The sequence below is a fragment of the Nanorana parkeri genome, unplaced genomic scaffold (genome assembly GCF_000935625.1).
Source record: "Nanorana parkeri isolate BGI_ZX_2015 unplaced genomic scaffold, ASM93562v1 scaffold311, whole genome shotgun sequence".
In the NCBI taxonomy this organism is placed as follows: Eukaryota; Metazoa; Chordata; class Amphibia; order Anura; family Dicroglossidae; genus Nanorana; species Nanorana parkeri.
The window spans coordinates 969,677-985,701 of NW_017306579.1; the positions used below are offsets into that span (position 1 = coordinate 969,677).

At 39.3% G+C, this 16,025-nt stretch overlaps 1 protein-coding gene across 1 annotated transcript in view; it reads left to right on the top strand.

Annotated features, from left to right (window-relative positions):
• LOC108788193 overlaps positions 1 to 15,136 on the top strand; it is a 31,946-nt gene extending 16,810 nt beyond the window's left edge. The window contains exons 9-13 of the mRNA XM_018557928.1: positions 4,233 to 4,429; positions 11,405 to 11,463; positions 12,196 to 12,302; positions 12,777 to 12,882; positions 14,999 to 15,136. Coding sequence (XP_018413430.1) covers positions 4,233 to 4,429; positions 11,405 to 11,463; positions 12,196 to 12,302; positions 12,777 to 12,882; positions 14,999 to 15,136 — 607 coding nt within the window. The remainder of the gene's footprint in view (positions 1 to 4,232; positions 4,430 to 11,404; positions 11,464 to 12,195; positions 12,303 to 12,776; positions 12,883 to 14,998) is intronic.
• Positions 15,137 to 16,025: the final 889 nt, after the last annotated feature.

Sequence of the window (16,025 nt, forward strand, 5' to 3'; positions counted from 1 at the left end):
AGGATTAATCCTTCCAGTGGGGACACAGCAGGTTCTAAAACCTTCCCTACTCTACCCAAAACTATAGATAAAGATTTGGTAATACTCCAAAGTCATTCACAAAGCTGAACCCCAAATATTACATGTGATTTATGCAGAGGCAATATTTACAACCCAATATTAGATTGCTTTTGCAGCTGCCTCTTGGCATTGAGTGGTTCTGCTTAGCTTATTTTTACCAGTATTCACAAGCCCCTCTCCAGCTCTGTTTTGCCCAACTGTATTCCATTCAATGGGTAAGGGGAAATGTTAATTCATCAGCTTAGGTGCAAAAGTAAAAATTTTCAACATTTCATTTAACTGCCCATGTTGCCAATTTGAGATCCTTCTATAATATGTTGCTATGGTGCTGACTTTTAATCTATATCATTTTCTGTCGTCAGCAAGAATTGCAATATTGTTATCCATCTCATCCCTAGGTCACTAATAAACAGATTAAAAGACCTATTCCCAGTATTGATCCCAGTGGTACAAGACTACTACACTTTAACCCATTTAGGATAATCTTGCTCTCTCTCTTTCCTTTTTTTTTTTTTTTTCTCCCTCTCTCGTCTGTCTTTTTTTTTTCAAGCAAATTTAGTCATTTTTGTTAACCTCCTTATATCATTTGGGTAACCAGCGATAAAATATATCCACCATAACTCCCAGTTTCACAAAGTGCCCTGTCCAATGCAAAGAGGAGATGATGGCCTAATGGTTACAAATGGATTCACCATGGGGTCAGTTAAGCAAATGTCACAACCACTTACCTTCCTTGTTCCTGTGCCAGTTCCTAATTTTTTGTTCCTGTGACTGAAGACACCAGCTATCCCTTAGAATCCACTCTTAGGGAAAGTGGACATATCGAGTTAAGAGTTTTTACCCACGTATCGTGACAACAAATAATTGAGGAGACCGAATGAGAGAATGGCACAGTTATTACGGCTTTGTGGGGTAGTAAAGATAAATCATTTTTGTTAGAGACATACCCTCACTTCCTGCTGACAATTTTTTCCAGTCTAAAAGTAAGGGATGCTATCTAACAGCAACACAGAAACAAATTCAAATGTCTTTCTTTACTGGGGTAGAGGAAGACTAATAAGATTTTTTTTCTGTCTGTGTCCCTGCAGATTTTGCAGATTTTCCTTCACTTTCTGTCTTGTAAAACCGTTGTCCACAGGACAGGAAGTGAAGTGAAATCTCTCTAACGGAGCTCTGGATAGCCATATAAACCCAACAGTGTTCTAATCTTTTCTCATTTATCAGAAGCTAGAAGAAAAGATTTTAGCTTGACATACATTTTACGCTCACCTACTGTGAATGTATTCTGTGGGGAAGTGCTTCAATGTCATTTAATTTGCTCTTTTGCTTTTTAATCTCAAATAACTTTTTTTTGAATTGTATGAAGAGGTAAAGCTAGAACGTACAAGTGACTTAAATGATTTTAGGTGAATGACAGTTCTAATCGGGTTAAGGTGCAGAAACATGCTGTTCCCTTGTTTGTATTTAAATTCTCCGGATTTGCATGTCAGAAAGCAGCCTATTGATTGTTCTCTGTGTGTCATGCAAAGAGGTTTCTGTACAATTTGAAGCAATTTATGAATCTTTATGCTAGCAGGCATAAATTGTTTAATGCAGATTTCGGTCCATTTTACTTTCAGGAGAAACAAAACGGCAACCTCAAAACTGAGAAGCAAAGGTTTTCAGGCTACCTCTACATGTAATGAAATTTGGCATGACCCATTTTAAGCCAAAAGTTTTAAAAGAAAACTTGAAACTTTAAAAGGACAAAACCTAAAGGACAAATCGGAATAAGGGCTTGTTCAGACCATGTCCGTTGAGCTGCATTTTTCTGCACACCACCACACGTATGGTTTGATCAGGGCACATATAATACAATTGTTTTCTATGTGCCTTTTTCACACCACACATGTAGAGTGGTGTACATAATAATGCAGGTCAACAGACATGGTGTAAAAGAGCCCTAAACGAAAGGTCTGTTTTAATACATAAGGCCCTAGAGGTAAGGAATTTAGAATCTTTTGAGATCTGGGAAGCATTAGTGCTTTACAGATAAACTCGTGGTCATGGGGATATTATTTACCTGCAGACAAAAATTACTTTGTTCTGTAATGAGTCTCTTTACAGCCTGAAATGACTAATGATGTTAGAATACACACAGCACAACAAATGTTCATACATTATAAGATGTATAAAGTATTCTCACAGGAAACCTCTACTGATGAATATGGAGGCTGCCGTTGGTGACGTCTTTTGAAAATGCTGGTTCCCTGGTTGTCCTACTGGCCACATTGCTCAGGCCAACTATCCAGTATTCTGACCTTTTGGTCAGTGGCTTGGAAAGTATTGAAATTTCTAAACTTCAAGGGACATTTGCCACTGAAATGTTTTTATTATTTAGACAACTCCCTAGTGCTGGTACTTGCGCAGTACACTAACCAAGATGAGTATGACCCACCAAGATGAGTATGACCCAGAACAATCTCATCATATCATATTCATTCTTCTGGATTATAAAATACTATTTTAATGGGAGTAGGATGAAATCAAAAAGTGACTTAGAAAGTATAAACCATAACATCAAAATCAGGGTTTTTTTTTTTTAAATGTATAGTTAAAAGTCTGTTTGTTGGGGAGTTTTCCAATGAACAAAACCTAGCTTGTCTCCTTGTGTAAGTGTACCCTTACACATTTAGGTGACACACTGCTTATGTCTAAAAAAACAGCCACATATAATACCACAAGGAAGAAAGTAAAGGTTGAAAAACTTTGTCCAATCTCTTGTGTCCCCGCATAAATCACTGCCTAGACTGCCGGTCCTTTTGTAAGTTGAAGTTGCTGTGTCCTACTCCATAGCATATCAGGGAACACACTGACCATTCCTGTTTTAAAGCCAAACTTGGCACAGCGTACATTGGCAGATGGATGTTTCATGCAAATCTGGTCATTCTGTAAAGTCTGTGACAAGCTTTATTTACTACTGTATTACTTTATTTACTACTCTATTAGGATACTATTTTCTATTCAATAGTTCTCTGTGCTTGGTTTGTCCTGTGTCCATCATGTGTCTATTAACCTAAAGTTTAATTTTGGGCTAGGTGTAAGCACTATCACCATATTACAAACACATGTATTTGTGTATAAATCATTGATTTAACGAAAAATGGGTACAGTTCAATGATTTTACTATGATTAAGTCAAAGGGGAATACAAAATGAAGGGGATTTTTAGGGTGCTACGGTCTTTAAATGACTCTAGAGAGTGATGGAAGCTTTTTGCACCTATCCTGGACCTATTTCTGTGCCAGAAAATTTTCCCTCAATTTCTGGAAACATGATGTTAGACATTGAGGAACCCTAACCAAAACCTTTCATTCGAATCCACAAAAATGTTTTAATTAGAAAAAAAAAAACACCTTATATTTTTATTTTTTACTGTGTACAGTTTTCATTAAGAAAAATATTTCTTTCTAGGTGTACATCGAGTGTACTGATAAAGAAATACAGTGAAATGCCTTTGTTTATCAACAAAGCCAATGATCACCATGTTAAGTAAATTTCACCTAAGCAGTCTGCATCTTGAAAGTTGAGGAAGTTCAAATTAGAAGTTCAATTTCCATTAAATTTATGAAAAGGCTAAATCAGTTCAGGTGAAATCGCTCATCCCTAGTATTTTCCATGGATCACATAACTGCCCTCATTGCTGTTTCACCCTCCACATCCTGGCTTAGTGGTAGGATAACAGTGGTCACACTCCTTTGTCATGTAAGCGGCCACAATGAGAAGTAGAAGCCACTGATTCAGAATGCTTGCCACATCTGTAACTGTATCCCAGCTCTGTCTGCCGTTCCTAAGGGGATTGGCAGGGATGTTCCCCTTGCTCAACAACCCTGACATACCACTGGCGTGTGGGGCAGGATATCACACTGTAGTTTTGTTTCGTCTGTGCTGAGGAATAGACATCAATGAATACAGCCGCCATGTCCTCATGGTAAAAACCAATGTTCAGTAGTCTTGTGGCAGAATCGCCAGCTGCTTTTCTGGCAGAAGGAGGGGACAATACAATACACAGCATGGCAGGCATTGGTGCCATTTACACTTACAGTGCAGGGTAGTGTTATTATGATATTATTTAGTCTAGAGTTTCACTTAAATGTGTGTACATTAACAGCTTTGTTGCACTTTAATTAACAGGCACAATATAGGATTTCCAATAGCTGAATGCACCTCAGATGGGAATTTCACCATATCAAAGCCAAGAGAAAGTGGAGGTCTTGTCTCCTTTGGCACGGTTGCAGAACAATTAGTTTATGAAATTGGTGATCCTGGACACTACATTCTGCCAGATGTTTCTTGTGATTTTTCCAATATTACTATTACTGAAGTTCAAGGTATGCATAAAAACCACTCGGATGTATTTGCAGTCTCTTTACAGAATTTTAAGCACATTTTATGATTTCGGTAGAAAGAAATAATGTAAATATTAAATAAATGTGGACAAATCTTTTAATAACCAAATTCAAAATTTCTTCTATGGCCACTAGCAGGACCAAGTTAATACAAGATACACAAGTAGGCTGATCTGCCAATAGCATATGATATTGAATACCTCTTATTGTTAAATTGGTATCTTATGTTCATTGTTTAGTGTGTTTAATATGTTTAAAAAAACATAATAAGAGAAATATATAGTTGTAGCTTGACATTTGCTAATGAGATATATAGATATAAATATAGATAGATATATATAAATACAGGTGAAACTCGAATAATTAGAATATCGTGCAAAGTTCATTTATTTCACTAATGCAACTTAAAAGGTGAAACTAATATATGAGATAGACTCATTACATGCAAAGCAAGATATTTCAAGCCATGATTTGTCATAAAATCTGACTTTTACATTTGTAATGCATTATCACTAGAAATTTCTAGGCTCCATCTGTTGGCCATAATGCAGTGCGAATGTAAAAGTCAGATTTTCGCAGAACGAACTGCTCTGCGAACATTTTATAAATACACCCCTAAAGTATATACAAGTCAGATGACTAAAATCTTTTATATGTTTTAACATCTTTAAAGTGATATTAAAGTCATAAGGTTTTCAGGCTATTTCAAATGCTGATTAAATCACTTACAATAGATGCTGCCCCTTGATGTTTAAAAGGTTCCTACAGAATCAGCTGGTCCCCAGAGCACGGGCCCTGATATCCTGTTTTAGGATGGCTCTTTTCCCTTGCAGGATCCTATGGAGTCACCCTTGTGTGTGCGCTAATAGGCTGTGTGTCTTCACAAACACACAGGCACAGCAAGGCAAGACACTCCTCTACTCTTTCCTCTCCCCTCCTACCTTCTCCGAGCTAGCTAGTAGATGGGTGGCTGCTGGAGACTGCTTTGTCCCTTGGGATCTTGTACTGGACAGGAAGTTTAGAAAAACTGAGCTGAGAGATTTGGAGCTATTTGGAAAAATGATGAATGTAAGAGCTTGGACAAAAATGTAAAGAAATCGTTTGCCGGACAATGTATATTGATTTGATCTGATTCATTATTGAAAAACATTGAGAGTTTAGTACTACTTTAATTTCAAAAGTAATTTTTTTTATTTTAAAATCTGCAGCTTTCACTAAAATACTATCCAGTGATGCTGCCATGAAGGTCTTTGTTTAGGTACTTTCTGTTATAGGTTGACCACGCTCTTTCCCTGTATCCCAATTTCTCACTAGTGTTGTCATCCCGTCACACAGGCTTCTGATGAAGAGCACAAGTGGCTGTTTCAACACACATTACACAGACATGGTCCACTGTTGTCACCATTAGGAATTCCAACCCTGAAAGATGCCATCAATGTAAGGCCTCATTCACAGGAATCGTACACATCCGTGCGGCGTGCACGCCCATAAATGGGCCAATCCTGGGAGGGACAGGTGCTGTTTGTGATTGCGCGCAGCAGCCTGTTCTTCCCTATGGGAGGACACGGCTGTACGCTGTCATCTGTGCGAGTACGGGTGTCCGCACTTGGACACTGACAGGATGCATCCTGACGAATTTTGTTAGCAACTAGGTAAATTTAGTGGCTAACAACATTTTTTATTATCCCGATGTCTAACAAGCAATCAGCAAAAAAACAAGGACATATTATGCTTGAGAGTGCCGGTTGCTTGAATGCCAGATAATGGGGAATTTACTGTATTTTACTAAAATATGGAAATTGTTTATGATACACAGTGCCTTCGGTTACTGTTTACATGTACTTTAAAGGACAACTTTCTACATCTGATTTTTGTGAACACCCATCGGTTGAATAAGTGATACATATATCACCTACTTTTCCCTCAGAAGTTTATGTCTTCCTTCCCTCCAAAAAGGCAGTAAGGAAGGTGTCTCACTGCTTATTGGATTCCTCATTCTTTGTTCTGTATTATGGTCAGGGCCGGATTTACTCTCTCTGCTGCCCCAATGCCGGGTTCCTCAATGCGCACCCCTGTATGCAGGCTGCATACAAGTGATCTTGGCGACGTCTAATTGGAGCACAGCAGTGGTTTTCAGGCTTGACGATGGTCTAAACGTTGCTTATTGGCTGAATTTGAACCAATCATAGTGAATCATTCTTTTCACTTGCCATGACTGGTTTAAGTCACTTTGAACATTCTAGACCAAAATTTGCTGCTGAGGTTACCCTTTCCATACCATAACATTGTTTTCGCTGTAAGGGACTTTTTTTCTTTTTCAGGATGATAGTTTTGGGTTTGTTTGATTCCCCAAATTATTTACACTAAATTTATGGGGCATGTAGGAAACATGGTTGCCTTGCTGTGCTCCATGACTGATAAATCCACCCCTCCACTAAATGAACTTTCCCTTTTTGTAAAGAAAATGTATATTTCTAATATAGATTTGTGCAGATGTATTTAGTTATGGTAGCACGACAGCTATTTAAATACATTGTAAGTTATGGTGCCATATTCATCAGAACAACTGTATATGACTTTTAACAGAATGACAGACTATTTACTAATTTGAGACTTTCAGGCAGATGTTCAGTATATAATATTTACCTATAGAGAAGGAGTGAGGTTATAATATTGACAAACAGCATATTATTCAGGATGCTCTACTGAAATGTATTTTAACCTTCCAATGAACTTTTACCTTGACAAAGGCCTAATATAACATGTTTGAACTCTAAATGAACTTTCTTGTGAACTTTTTTGAAAGTTCCCTGGACAAGAAGTTGAGCAGATGGAGAAATCTTGGATTCCTTACACATTTTAGACTCTGGTGCCTTGACACGTACAACAAGAGATGGGATGTTAATATCTTCTCATTTGTCATCCATTATTTTGTTAATTGTAGTTATCTCTAATGTACATTGCCAGACACTGTTTAAACTAAAACTGAACTTTTCCACCAGAGCGCAATGGATTTTTTCCCCCTGAATTATGCGATGTGAACTATTATCCTTACCACCCAGACTTTTAAAGAGGTCCTCCACATAACTAAAAGACAATTACTGCTTACTACCTTTTATGACCTGCAGCCCTGACCTTGAAGAGCTGAGGTTACGACCCAGCTCTCTAACCAGCCAATAATGACACTAACTAGTTTCAGCAAAGATACTGAAGGAGATATATGAGTATCTATAGCTATCTACAACATTTATGGCTTCTGCAAGCTAGATCTAGTCCCCTTGCTGCCCAAATAAACTAATAAGCTGAGAGATTCAAGTCATAAACTACTGCACCTTACCCTGGGGGTAAGTTTTTATTTGATACTTATAGTGTATGTGAATAATTGCCTTACTGTGTACAGGTTTTTTTTTGTAAATGTGCAAATCTTCTTTCCTGCCAGTAACAGCATACTGATAATGCTAGGCCACTGCCTCATAATTAAAAGCAGCAACGTTGTCAACCAGCCGTTTCTTTAGTTGGTGTTGGGATGCCTAAGAGGTCTATTAGGTAGGCAGCTCAACATACCACTGAAGGAGCATTTACAGCAGACTGATAAGGCTACTGCTAAGTGCTGGTTCACACCTGGGCGTCTTTCAGCACTTATCGAAGCGCTGAAAAACGCTCAGCAAGTGAAATCCCATAATTTCCTATGAGCATGGTTCCCACCTGGGCGTATTTCTACGCGCTGAAAAACGCCCTACGTTTTGAAAAATAGATTTAGGGTGCACATACACTGTAGTGTATATTCAGTAAGTACACATTTTCACATATTATTGTGTCTTTTCATGAAAATATGTTTTACATATGTTTGACTTCCTTTTAGTTCAGTAGATTGGATTCTTTTATTTAGAAATATCAGGCAATGGGATTACATTGGCTTGTTAGGAGAACACACAAAAGAAGCACTGCTCCTCCACGGCTCAGGAAAAGAATGAGTCGGGGGGCTTGCTGCTGGGAGCACGTCCTCACTCCAATTTGAGCCCATACAAACTGAAGTCTCTATGACTAAGCCCATGGTTGGGTGGAACACGTCAGTGGCGTGCACATTGGGCGGGACACCAGTGATGTGGTAATAAATAAACTAACCCAGCGGAATGCAGTGTGCAGCTAGCTTTTCTGTTTACATTGTCTTGTTAAATTCTAGGCATCAGACACAGCATACCTTAAGCTTTATCTCTGGCCCCATTTAATGAAGCAAAAAGATTTTTCCCCTATCATAATCCTTTATAGAAATATTCTCATTATCACTGTCATGATCCAGGCAAATGCAGGCCTGAGCAAGGCAGCAGACCTTTCTCTACCTCTTTCAACCCACCTTTAGTCTGTTGTGTCTGCAATTAAGGTAAGAACTAGGGAACAATTACGAGAAGTGAAACGCGAAGGAGTGGGGAGTTGGAAGTGAGTCGATTTGTCACGCAGCGCGTTAGAGGCAGGTTGCCAGACTGGTTGCATAGAGAGGAGTTATGTGCCTTCTGACTGTGATAGGGCAACCTATTCAGCTTGATTTTAGTTTCCACAGACCGAAAAACAACGGGCACAGTCATTAACTACTTAAACATATAAACTTTTGAACAGCAACATAGTCGTTGTTTTTAAACGTTACAGTGTACACCAGCATCAATTCCCAGTGCGACCCTTAGGTCTCGTTCACACCTAGGCGTATTGCATATGCACGTCTGTCGCGCGTTTTTTTTACCGCGATTCGTGGTAAAAAAGTCGTGCGACTGCCGCGCGTTTCAGAAGGCTACTTGGCTGTATCCCAATGGAAACGCGCAACAAAACGGCCCAAAGTAGTACATTTACCTTTTCAGGCGTGGGCCATTTTGTAGCGCGTTAGGGACGGGCGGAAATACGCCAAGGTGGGAACGAGACCATTGAATACAATGTGATTTATATTTTTGAGCGTTTTGTAGAGCGTTCGTCGAGCGTAGAACGCGCTACAAAACGTTCAGGTGTGAACGAGGGCTTAATGCGGGGTACACTGACACTTTGTGCAGAGCAGATTCAAGCAGCTCTGTACCTTGATCGCTGGGATTGGTCATAAAGAAACACATCACATTGCTCACAGATATACACTGTGCCCTCCCCTTCCTCTTACAACAGAGTAAGGGGAGGGAACAGAAACTAATAAATGATTCCTTTATTAGTTCCTGAGCACTGTAAACATCATGGCAGCAGCTGCAAATAAAGTTTAACCCTTTTTACCAAACTCTCATTTTACATCGGAAAATGCCAGTTTCCTGGCTGTCATGCTGCTTCTGGGGCTTCAGTATGCAGATTAGTAACTTCTGATCTTGATGTCGGTCAGTAACTCAAAGTGTTAAAGCTACAGACTTGGGCTGGCAGTTATCATATTCAAAAGGTGGTTAGCAACTGCAGTCTCTGTAGCCTCAAAACAATTTTTTTTAACCCTTCAGCTGCGAGGTACAGTTTCCCATTTTGCACCTTGGGTGGTCTAACCAATGGTGCTTTTTTCCGCATACATAGACCAAAAAGTCAGATGTCTTCCAAAAGTAGGGATGCACAGATACCAGTTCAGATACCAGTGCTGATACTTGTCATTTTGACGAGAACTACCAGGGTCACAGCGCTTGCAGCTGGGACTAAGCCCCACCACTGTCCTGAGATCATTAGTCTGTAGTGTTTTAGAAAACTGTCACGTGACACTAAACAAAACTTTATCAGCAATTGGTATCTGTGAGTACTTGAATAGGTATCGGTACTTGTACTTGGTCTGGAAAAAATGGTAACGGTGCATCCCTAATATATATTGTGTATTTATGTGTGTGTATGTATGTATGTGTGTATATATATATATATATAGGCCATGTAGTCAATGCTCCTTAAAAATAACAGCGGCCTCCTAGCTTTTGAGTTTTTCTCTAGTCTACTCTTGGAGCTCAAAAAGTATCAGTACATGTACCAAGTACAAGACCTTGGTATCTGTGCATCCCTACCCAAAAGTATATATCTTCTGAAATCACGGGGCCTATAGGTGGTAATCCTTCATTTTATATATCTTCTGAGCTTGGGAACACACTGTTAAAGAGCACTACATGTAACTGTGCAGATTTGAACAGCAACTTGTCTTAGTTCTCATTTGTCTTTCGCATGCAGTGCATCACTGTGCTGAACCACCTACAGTAGATGTGACCAAGCCCTATGGCCAGCTCCTGATCTAGCTCAACACTCCTGTTATTCTTCATACTATAGCCTATTTTGAGTAACACTTTGCCCCTCAGATCATGTCCACTGCGTTCAAATGAATTTATCAACAGAAACCAGGATTCAGATGTGTTAGATATCATAGGAGTAAAATTAAAATATTGTTATGAATTTGACTGTCAATGACAAGTAAGCCATCACAAAAGTGCCTTTTTCTTTTACATTAATGTGACAAAATTCAGATCAAATCATATGGAATTACTTTAAAATGAGAAACAGAAACTAGAAAAAAAAACCAGAAAAACATACTTACTAGGTTTTACATATTAAATATCTGCTAAATTAGAACAGCAGATGTACCACATGACAAACAAATTAAGATTACATCCTTAAATAAGGCGCATGCACTGTATTATCTACCATTCTTATCTGAATGCTGTCAACATATACAATGAGAGGCCAGATTATTATGACCAACCCATCAGTACTTCTTTGGGCCACCTTTTGCCTTCAATACTGCGGCGATTCTTCTTGGCATTGATGTTGAAAGGTGATGTGAGGAATCTGACACCATGCCTGATGAATAGCACTGTCCAGTTCTGTGAGATTTGATGGTTGTGGAACCAGCTGCCTGATTGCTCTTCAACTTCGTCCCACAAATGCTCAATTGGATTGAGATCTGGTGATTGTGGGGGCCAATATAATATATAGATTTTGTTTTCTGTATCTGATCAACATAATTTACTCTCCTAGATGAGGAGGCCGTCACTGTCAATGGAGCAAGAGGAGTCCCACCATCTTCATTATATAAGGTATTATCTCCTGGATGCCTTTTCTTCCAGGATATTAGTAGAAAAGACCTTGGAAACAAGCAAATGGTGAAACTTTGGATCAAAAGACTGGGTAACTTGCAGGGAACATAAATGTTGGGAGGAATTATTCTGATGACGCATATTTATTGAAGAACAAAGGTTCAGATATCTGGGCATTTATGAAAGAATCAATAGATTTGCATGCAAGTGAAAGGATATTCAGGTGCCTGAACATATTTTCAGACTTCTTCTACAGTGCTTTGGGAAAAAGAATAGGAAATAACCTCTTCAGGTAGCAATTTAGTGCCTTGGGCGTCCCTCTGTTACCTCCTGTTCCTCAGTACTGGTAAGTTAGGTGGCCCATTACAGTGATATGCAAAGATTTATCATCCTAGATGAAATGAGTATTTTCAGAACAGAGTGTTCAGTATGATTGAGTTACTGAGTGCTTTAGAAGTAATCAGTAGAAGGTAAACTGCAAGGTATCCCTACACCATGTGATTTTTTTTAAATGACTTTGTAATTAACATTCAAGAGTTAAACAAAGACAAGCTACAAATAAATATAGTGCCATTTACAAAAATCATTGGCCATGCTGGTAACATTCAGTAGTTTAAGCATGAATAGTTTTGGGAAAGTAACAGTTGGCAAATTATACCATGCACAGGAATATGGTATTAAAAGTCTATGCTTTCATGCTCTCATATGTGTAACTAAAGTATCTGTAATTAGGTGTGTGCCACATATCTGGATGGATTCAGAGCCACAGCTGTATGTACTGTAGTAGGACCACGAGCAGCAGAAAAAGGAAGGCGTACAGCAGAAAGCATTTTGAGAAGGTAATACCATTAGAGGCCAGTTTTAGTTAAGAAAATGTACCTGCCCAGTGAAAACAGCATTCTCCTTCTGTCGATCAGCTGTCATAGCGGGTCCGTAGCCACAAACTTCTTCTCTGACACCAACGGGAGTTGACTGTCTCTTCTGGGCTCTGTAGTCGGCTCCTGATGACACGTTGCCAGGTCTGCCCATCTGCTGTGAGTCCCTGCTTCCGAATCCTCCTGGGATATATGACAAAGATATCCCAGGAGACTCTGGGAGCAAAAAACTTAATTCTTTACTGACAAAGAAACCTCCAGTTTATAGGCCATATGTAGTTGGATCTTGACAGAAAGGGGCCCATTTTATCTAATTATGCAAATATTTGGGATTTTGGACATTGGATAGACCCTGACATGTGCCACTTTTTTAATAATCGAAGATTGGATGGTATGGGTTAGCATCTAGTGACTTTTCCTGTGTTACATTTTTTCTAGAACTCGAGATATGTTCACTCATCTTGGCTTGGAGGATTACAGCGCAGTACATCTTCAAATAATCGGTGCTGAAGATTCATATGGACCACATGCTAGAGGAAAAGATGTAAGAGTTAAAAGCAGGCTCTGTATACTTCTAGTTTTAACTGAACCTTTAAAAAGGATTTATGGATAGGGAATTTTAGCAAAACACATTTATCTGATAGCTTCCCTAGTTTTCTGGAACAGTCCTGACACTAAGTCCATGAACTTAAGGGGGGTGCTGCTTCTAAACTGTCCATGTGAAGGCACTCAAATGATCAACATATTGTGCAGTAAATATGCTTTTTTATTATTTAAGGATATGTGCACTATTCAATACTGCCAAACCATCACCAATTACATCGGCTGTATGTTCGGGATTGGTGTCCTGCTGCAGAATAAATTTGGGGCCTATCACACGCCTCTCTGATGGTATGGCATGATGGATAAGTATCTGCTTGTATTTCTCAGCATTGAGGACACCATTGGTCTTGACCAAATCTCCAACTCCATTGTCATAAATGCAGCCCCATGAACATACAGCCGATCTTTGCCTGGGCGAGACCTTGCTGATGCAGTATAACTACCTTGTGTCTTGTTGCTGTACTCTGTCTTGCCATGGTGTATGACCTGTGACATGAAACTGTCTTCTACAACCTCACCTTAGTAGCAGAAAATTGTCTGTTCCTCACCCAGTTTTAAGCCTCCTACGCAGCTGTTTCTGTTTCAGTTAATGACTGTGTCTCATCCTACATATGAAATTGATGATCATTACGCCCTTATTTGTATAATTGGTTAATCATACACCTGACTCTAATCCTACAAAATCCTTGACTTTGTGCAAGTGTAGGAATTGATGCTGGTTTGAAGCCAAAGCGTAGTGACACCAAATATTGATTTGATTTAGATTTTCCTTCTGTTTGCTCACTTTGCATTTTGTAGAAATTAAGCAAACTTATGAAGCCAGCAAGTGGTGGTTGTTATAATCTGAGAATGAGAGCATTGCTGTTTACCCCCAAACTTAAAGAATATCTAACGCTAAGAACAAAAATGTTATACATTGCAACTTACCAACCCTTAGGTGTGGCGGTTGCATTAGCCTTCATTTTTCAAGAATGTATTCAGCAAGTACATAAAATACCTGTTAATCTAACCTGAAATATACAGGGTTATGCACAAAAGAGTGAAGAGTTTGGAGAAGGTAGGAGAAGTGAACAATCTAGGAAAACATAGCTGAACTGAAAAGTGAGCTGAATTAGCGAATTTTTCCAAATCAGCTAATTTGTCCTACATTGTTCACGTCTCCTGCCTTCTCCAAGCTCTCCACCCTTTTGTGAATAACCCTGATAGTGTCCTTGTCACTTCCTGTAAGATTAACAAACAGGGTCATTTTTCTTCTGTGGCAACAACCATGGCTCACTTCATAGATAGAGTGGAGACATGAGCAAAACCTCTCAGGGAAAGGAAACGTGTCACAGTATTACCAGATAATAATAAAGTAAAAAGTCTGAGAAAAGGAAAACTAATGCAGCCACCACATCTAAGGACTGGTAAGTTGCATTACAGTTTTGTTTTTGAATTTAAAGTGGCACTAAACACAGGAGTTACATTTTAAAAATTGAATTCAAGTACCTTAAATTCTGGGGGGTGGCTACTTTTGTTCCCCATGGTCCCTGTGTGTGTTGTAGAGTAGCCACCACTCCAAGCTTGCTCCTGTGATGCACTCTAATTTCAATACAAATTAGTAAACTAAACATGGGATTGTAATCCATAACGGGAGTGAGGTTGGAGTGGTGGCTACTTTACAACACACACAGGGACCATGGGGAACAAAAGTTCTTCTTATAAATATGCTTTTATAACAAAACATTTTAAAGTTCAAAGTAACAAGTAGACCTTTAAACTTTGGAGTTTAAAGCAAACTTGCACTTTGTCAATACTAAAGCAACAGGTTTGCGTCATAGGAGGAAACCATAAGCTACCAATACTTGACTCCCTCTACCGTTCATTTTGACATGGGATTTTAATGTAAGTAACTTCTGCTTATTACCCAGGATTGTGGTAGGTTTACTTTCACCAGCAATACCTGTACAAGGCAGGCAGTTTGAATCTTGGTGACATGTACTTTTCTTTAAATACGTGTAGTACAATACATTATTTGAATTCATTACTATTCTGTTACATCTTGTTATTTGTTTCAGCTTGCTCGTGAGGCTGTCGTTTGGCTCGGTGTTCACCACAAGCAGAAAAAAGCACTGGAAATCTTTGCAAGGGAGATTGCACCTGCTGGCACTGGAATGGGTAAATGTGTTTATGTACTTTCCATGGAGAACAATTAATGTGCATAACTGACAAAGAGTATGGAAATATGCATAGGTACATAGGATAAAAAAGACACTTACACTAAGCTAAAAAAAACTATAATAAAAAATACCACATGTATTCTTAAAATCTTAAACCTGCACTTGATCCAGAGTAAGGCAATAAACAACTAAAAAGTATGGTCCAATTTGCTCGGAGAGGAGAAAAAATTCCATCCTGATCCGCAAAGGCAATGAGATAACTTCCTTGATGAACATTTTACAGTGTTATTTCTTGCAAATACTAGTATCTGTTACAGCGTAAGTCAAGGCAAAAAACCCCCCCAAAACCTATGCAGTACATTTCTGCAAAACATGCACATTTCCCCATGTTTTATCCTTAAAAGACCCTGTAAGTACAAAAAATACCTATTGATGTACCAGAAATGCACTCCGCTCCTACGTCCTGTAGGCAGGCATCTCACAGCATTTTTGTGGACTGAGTTGTCAGCCCTGCCCAGTGTCCAAGTTGCTAAATTACTCAACCACTCCCACACTCAGATCTCCACAACATAAAAGCTAATAATTCTTTAGTCCATAATAAGAGCCCATTCACACCAGGGCGGCTGCGGATTGGCGCGGTTTCTGCGCTGATTTCAAAAGGGAGGTTTTGGGAGTTTTTAATTGCGTTTCCATTGAAAAAATAGTGCAGGGAGCAGTTCGGGCAGGGGGGCGGTTCGGATCGCACTGAGCCAGACGGTCGCATGAAAGATCCCCATAGCAATGTATAGGATTGTTCATGTCGGCGGATCTGCACGGCCAACTCTGCATGGCCGAACCGCCTCGGTGTGAACGGGGCCAAGAACTCAGAGGGCTAAATAGCCTGTTGGAGTTAACAAGCAGAGAGCACAGGATCGATAGTTTTTTG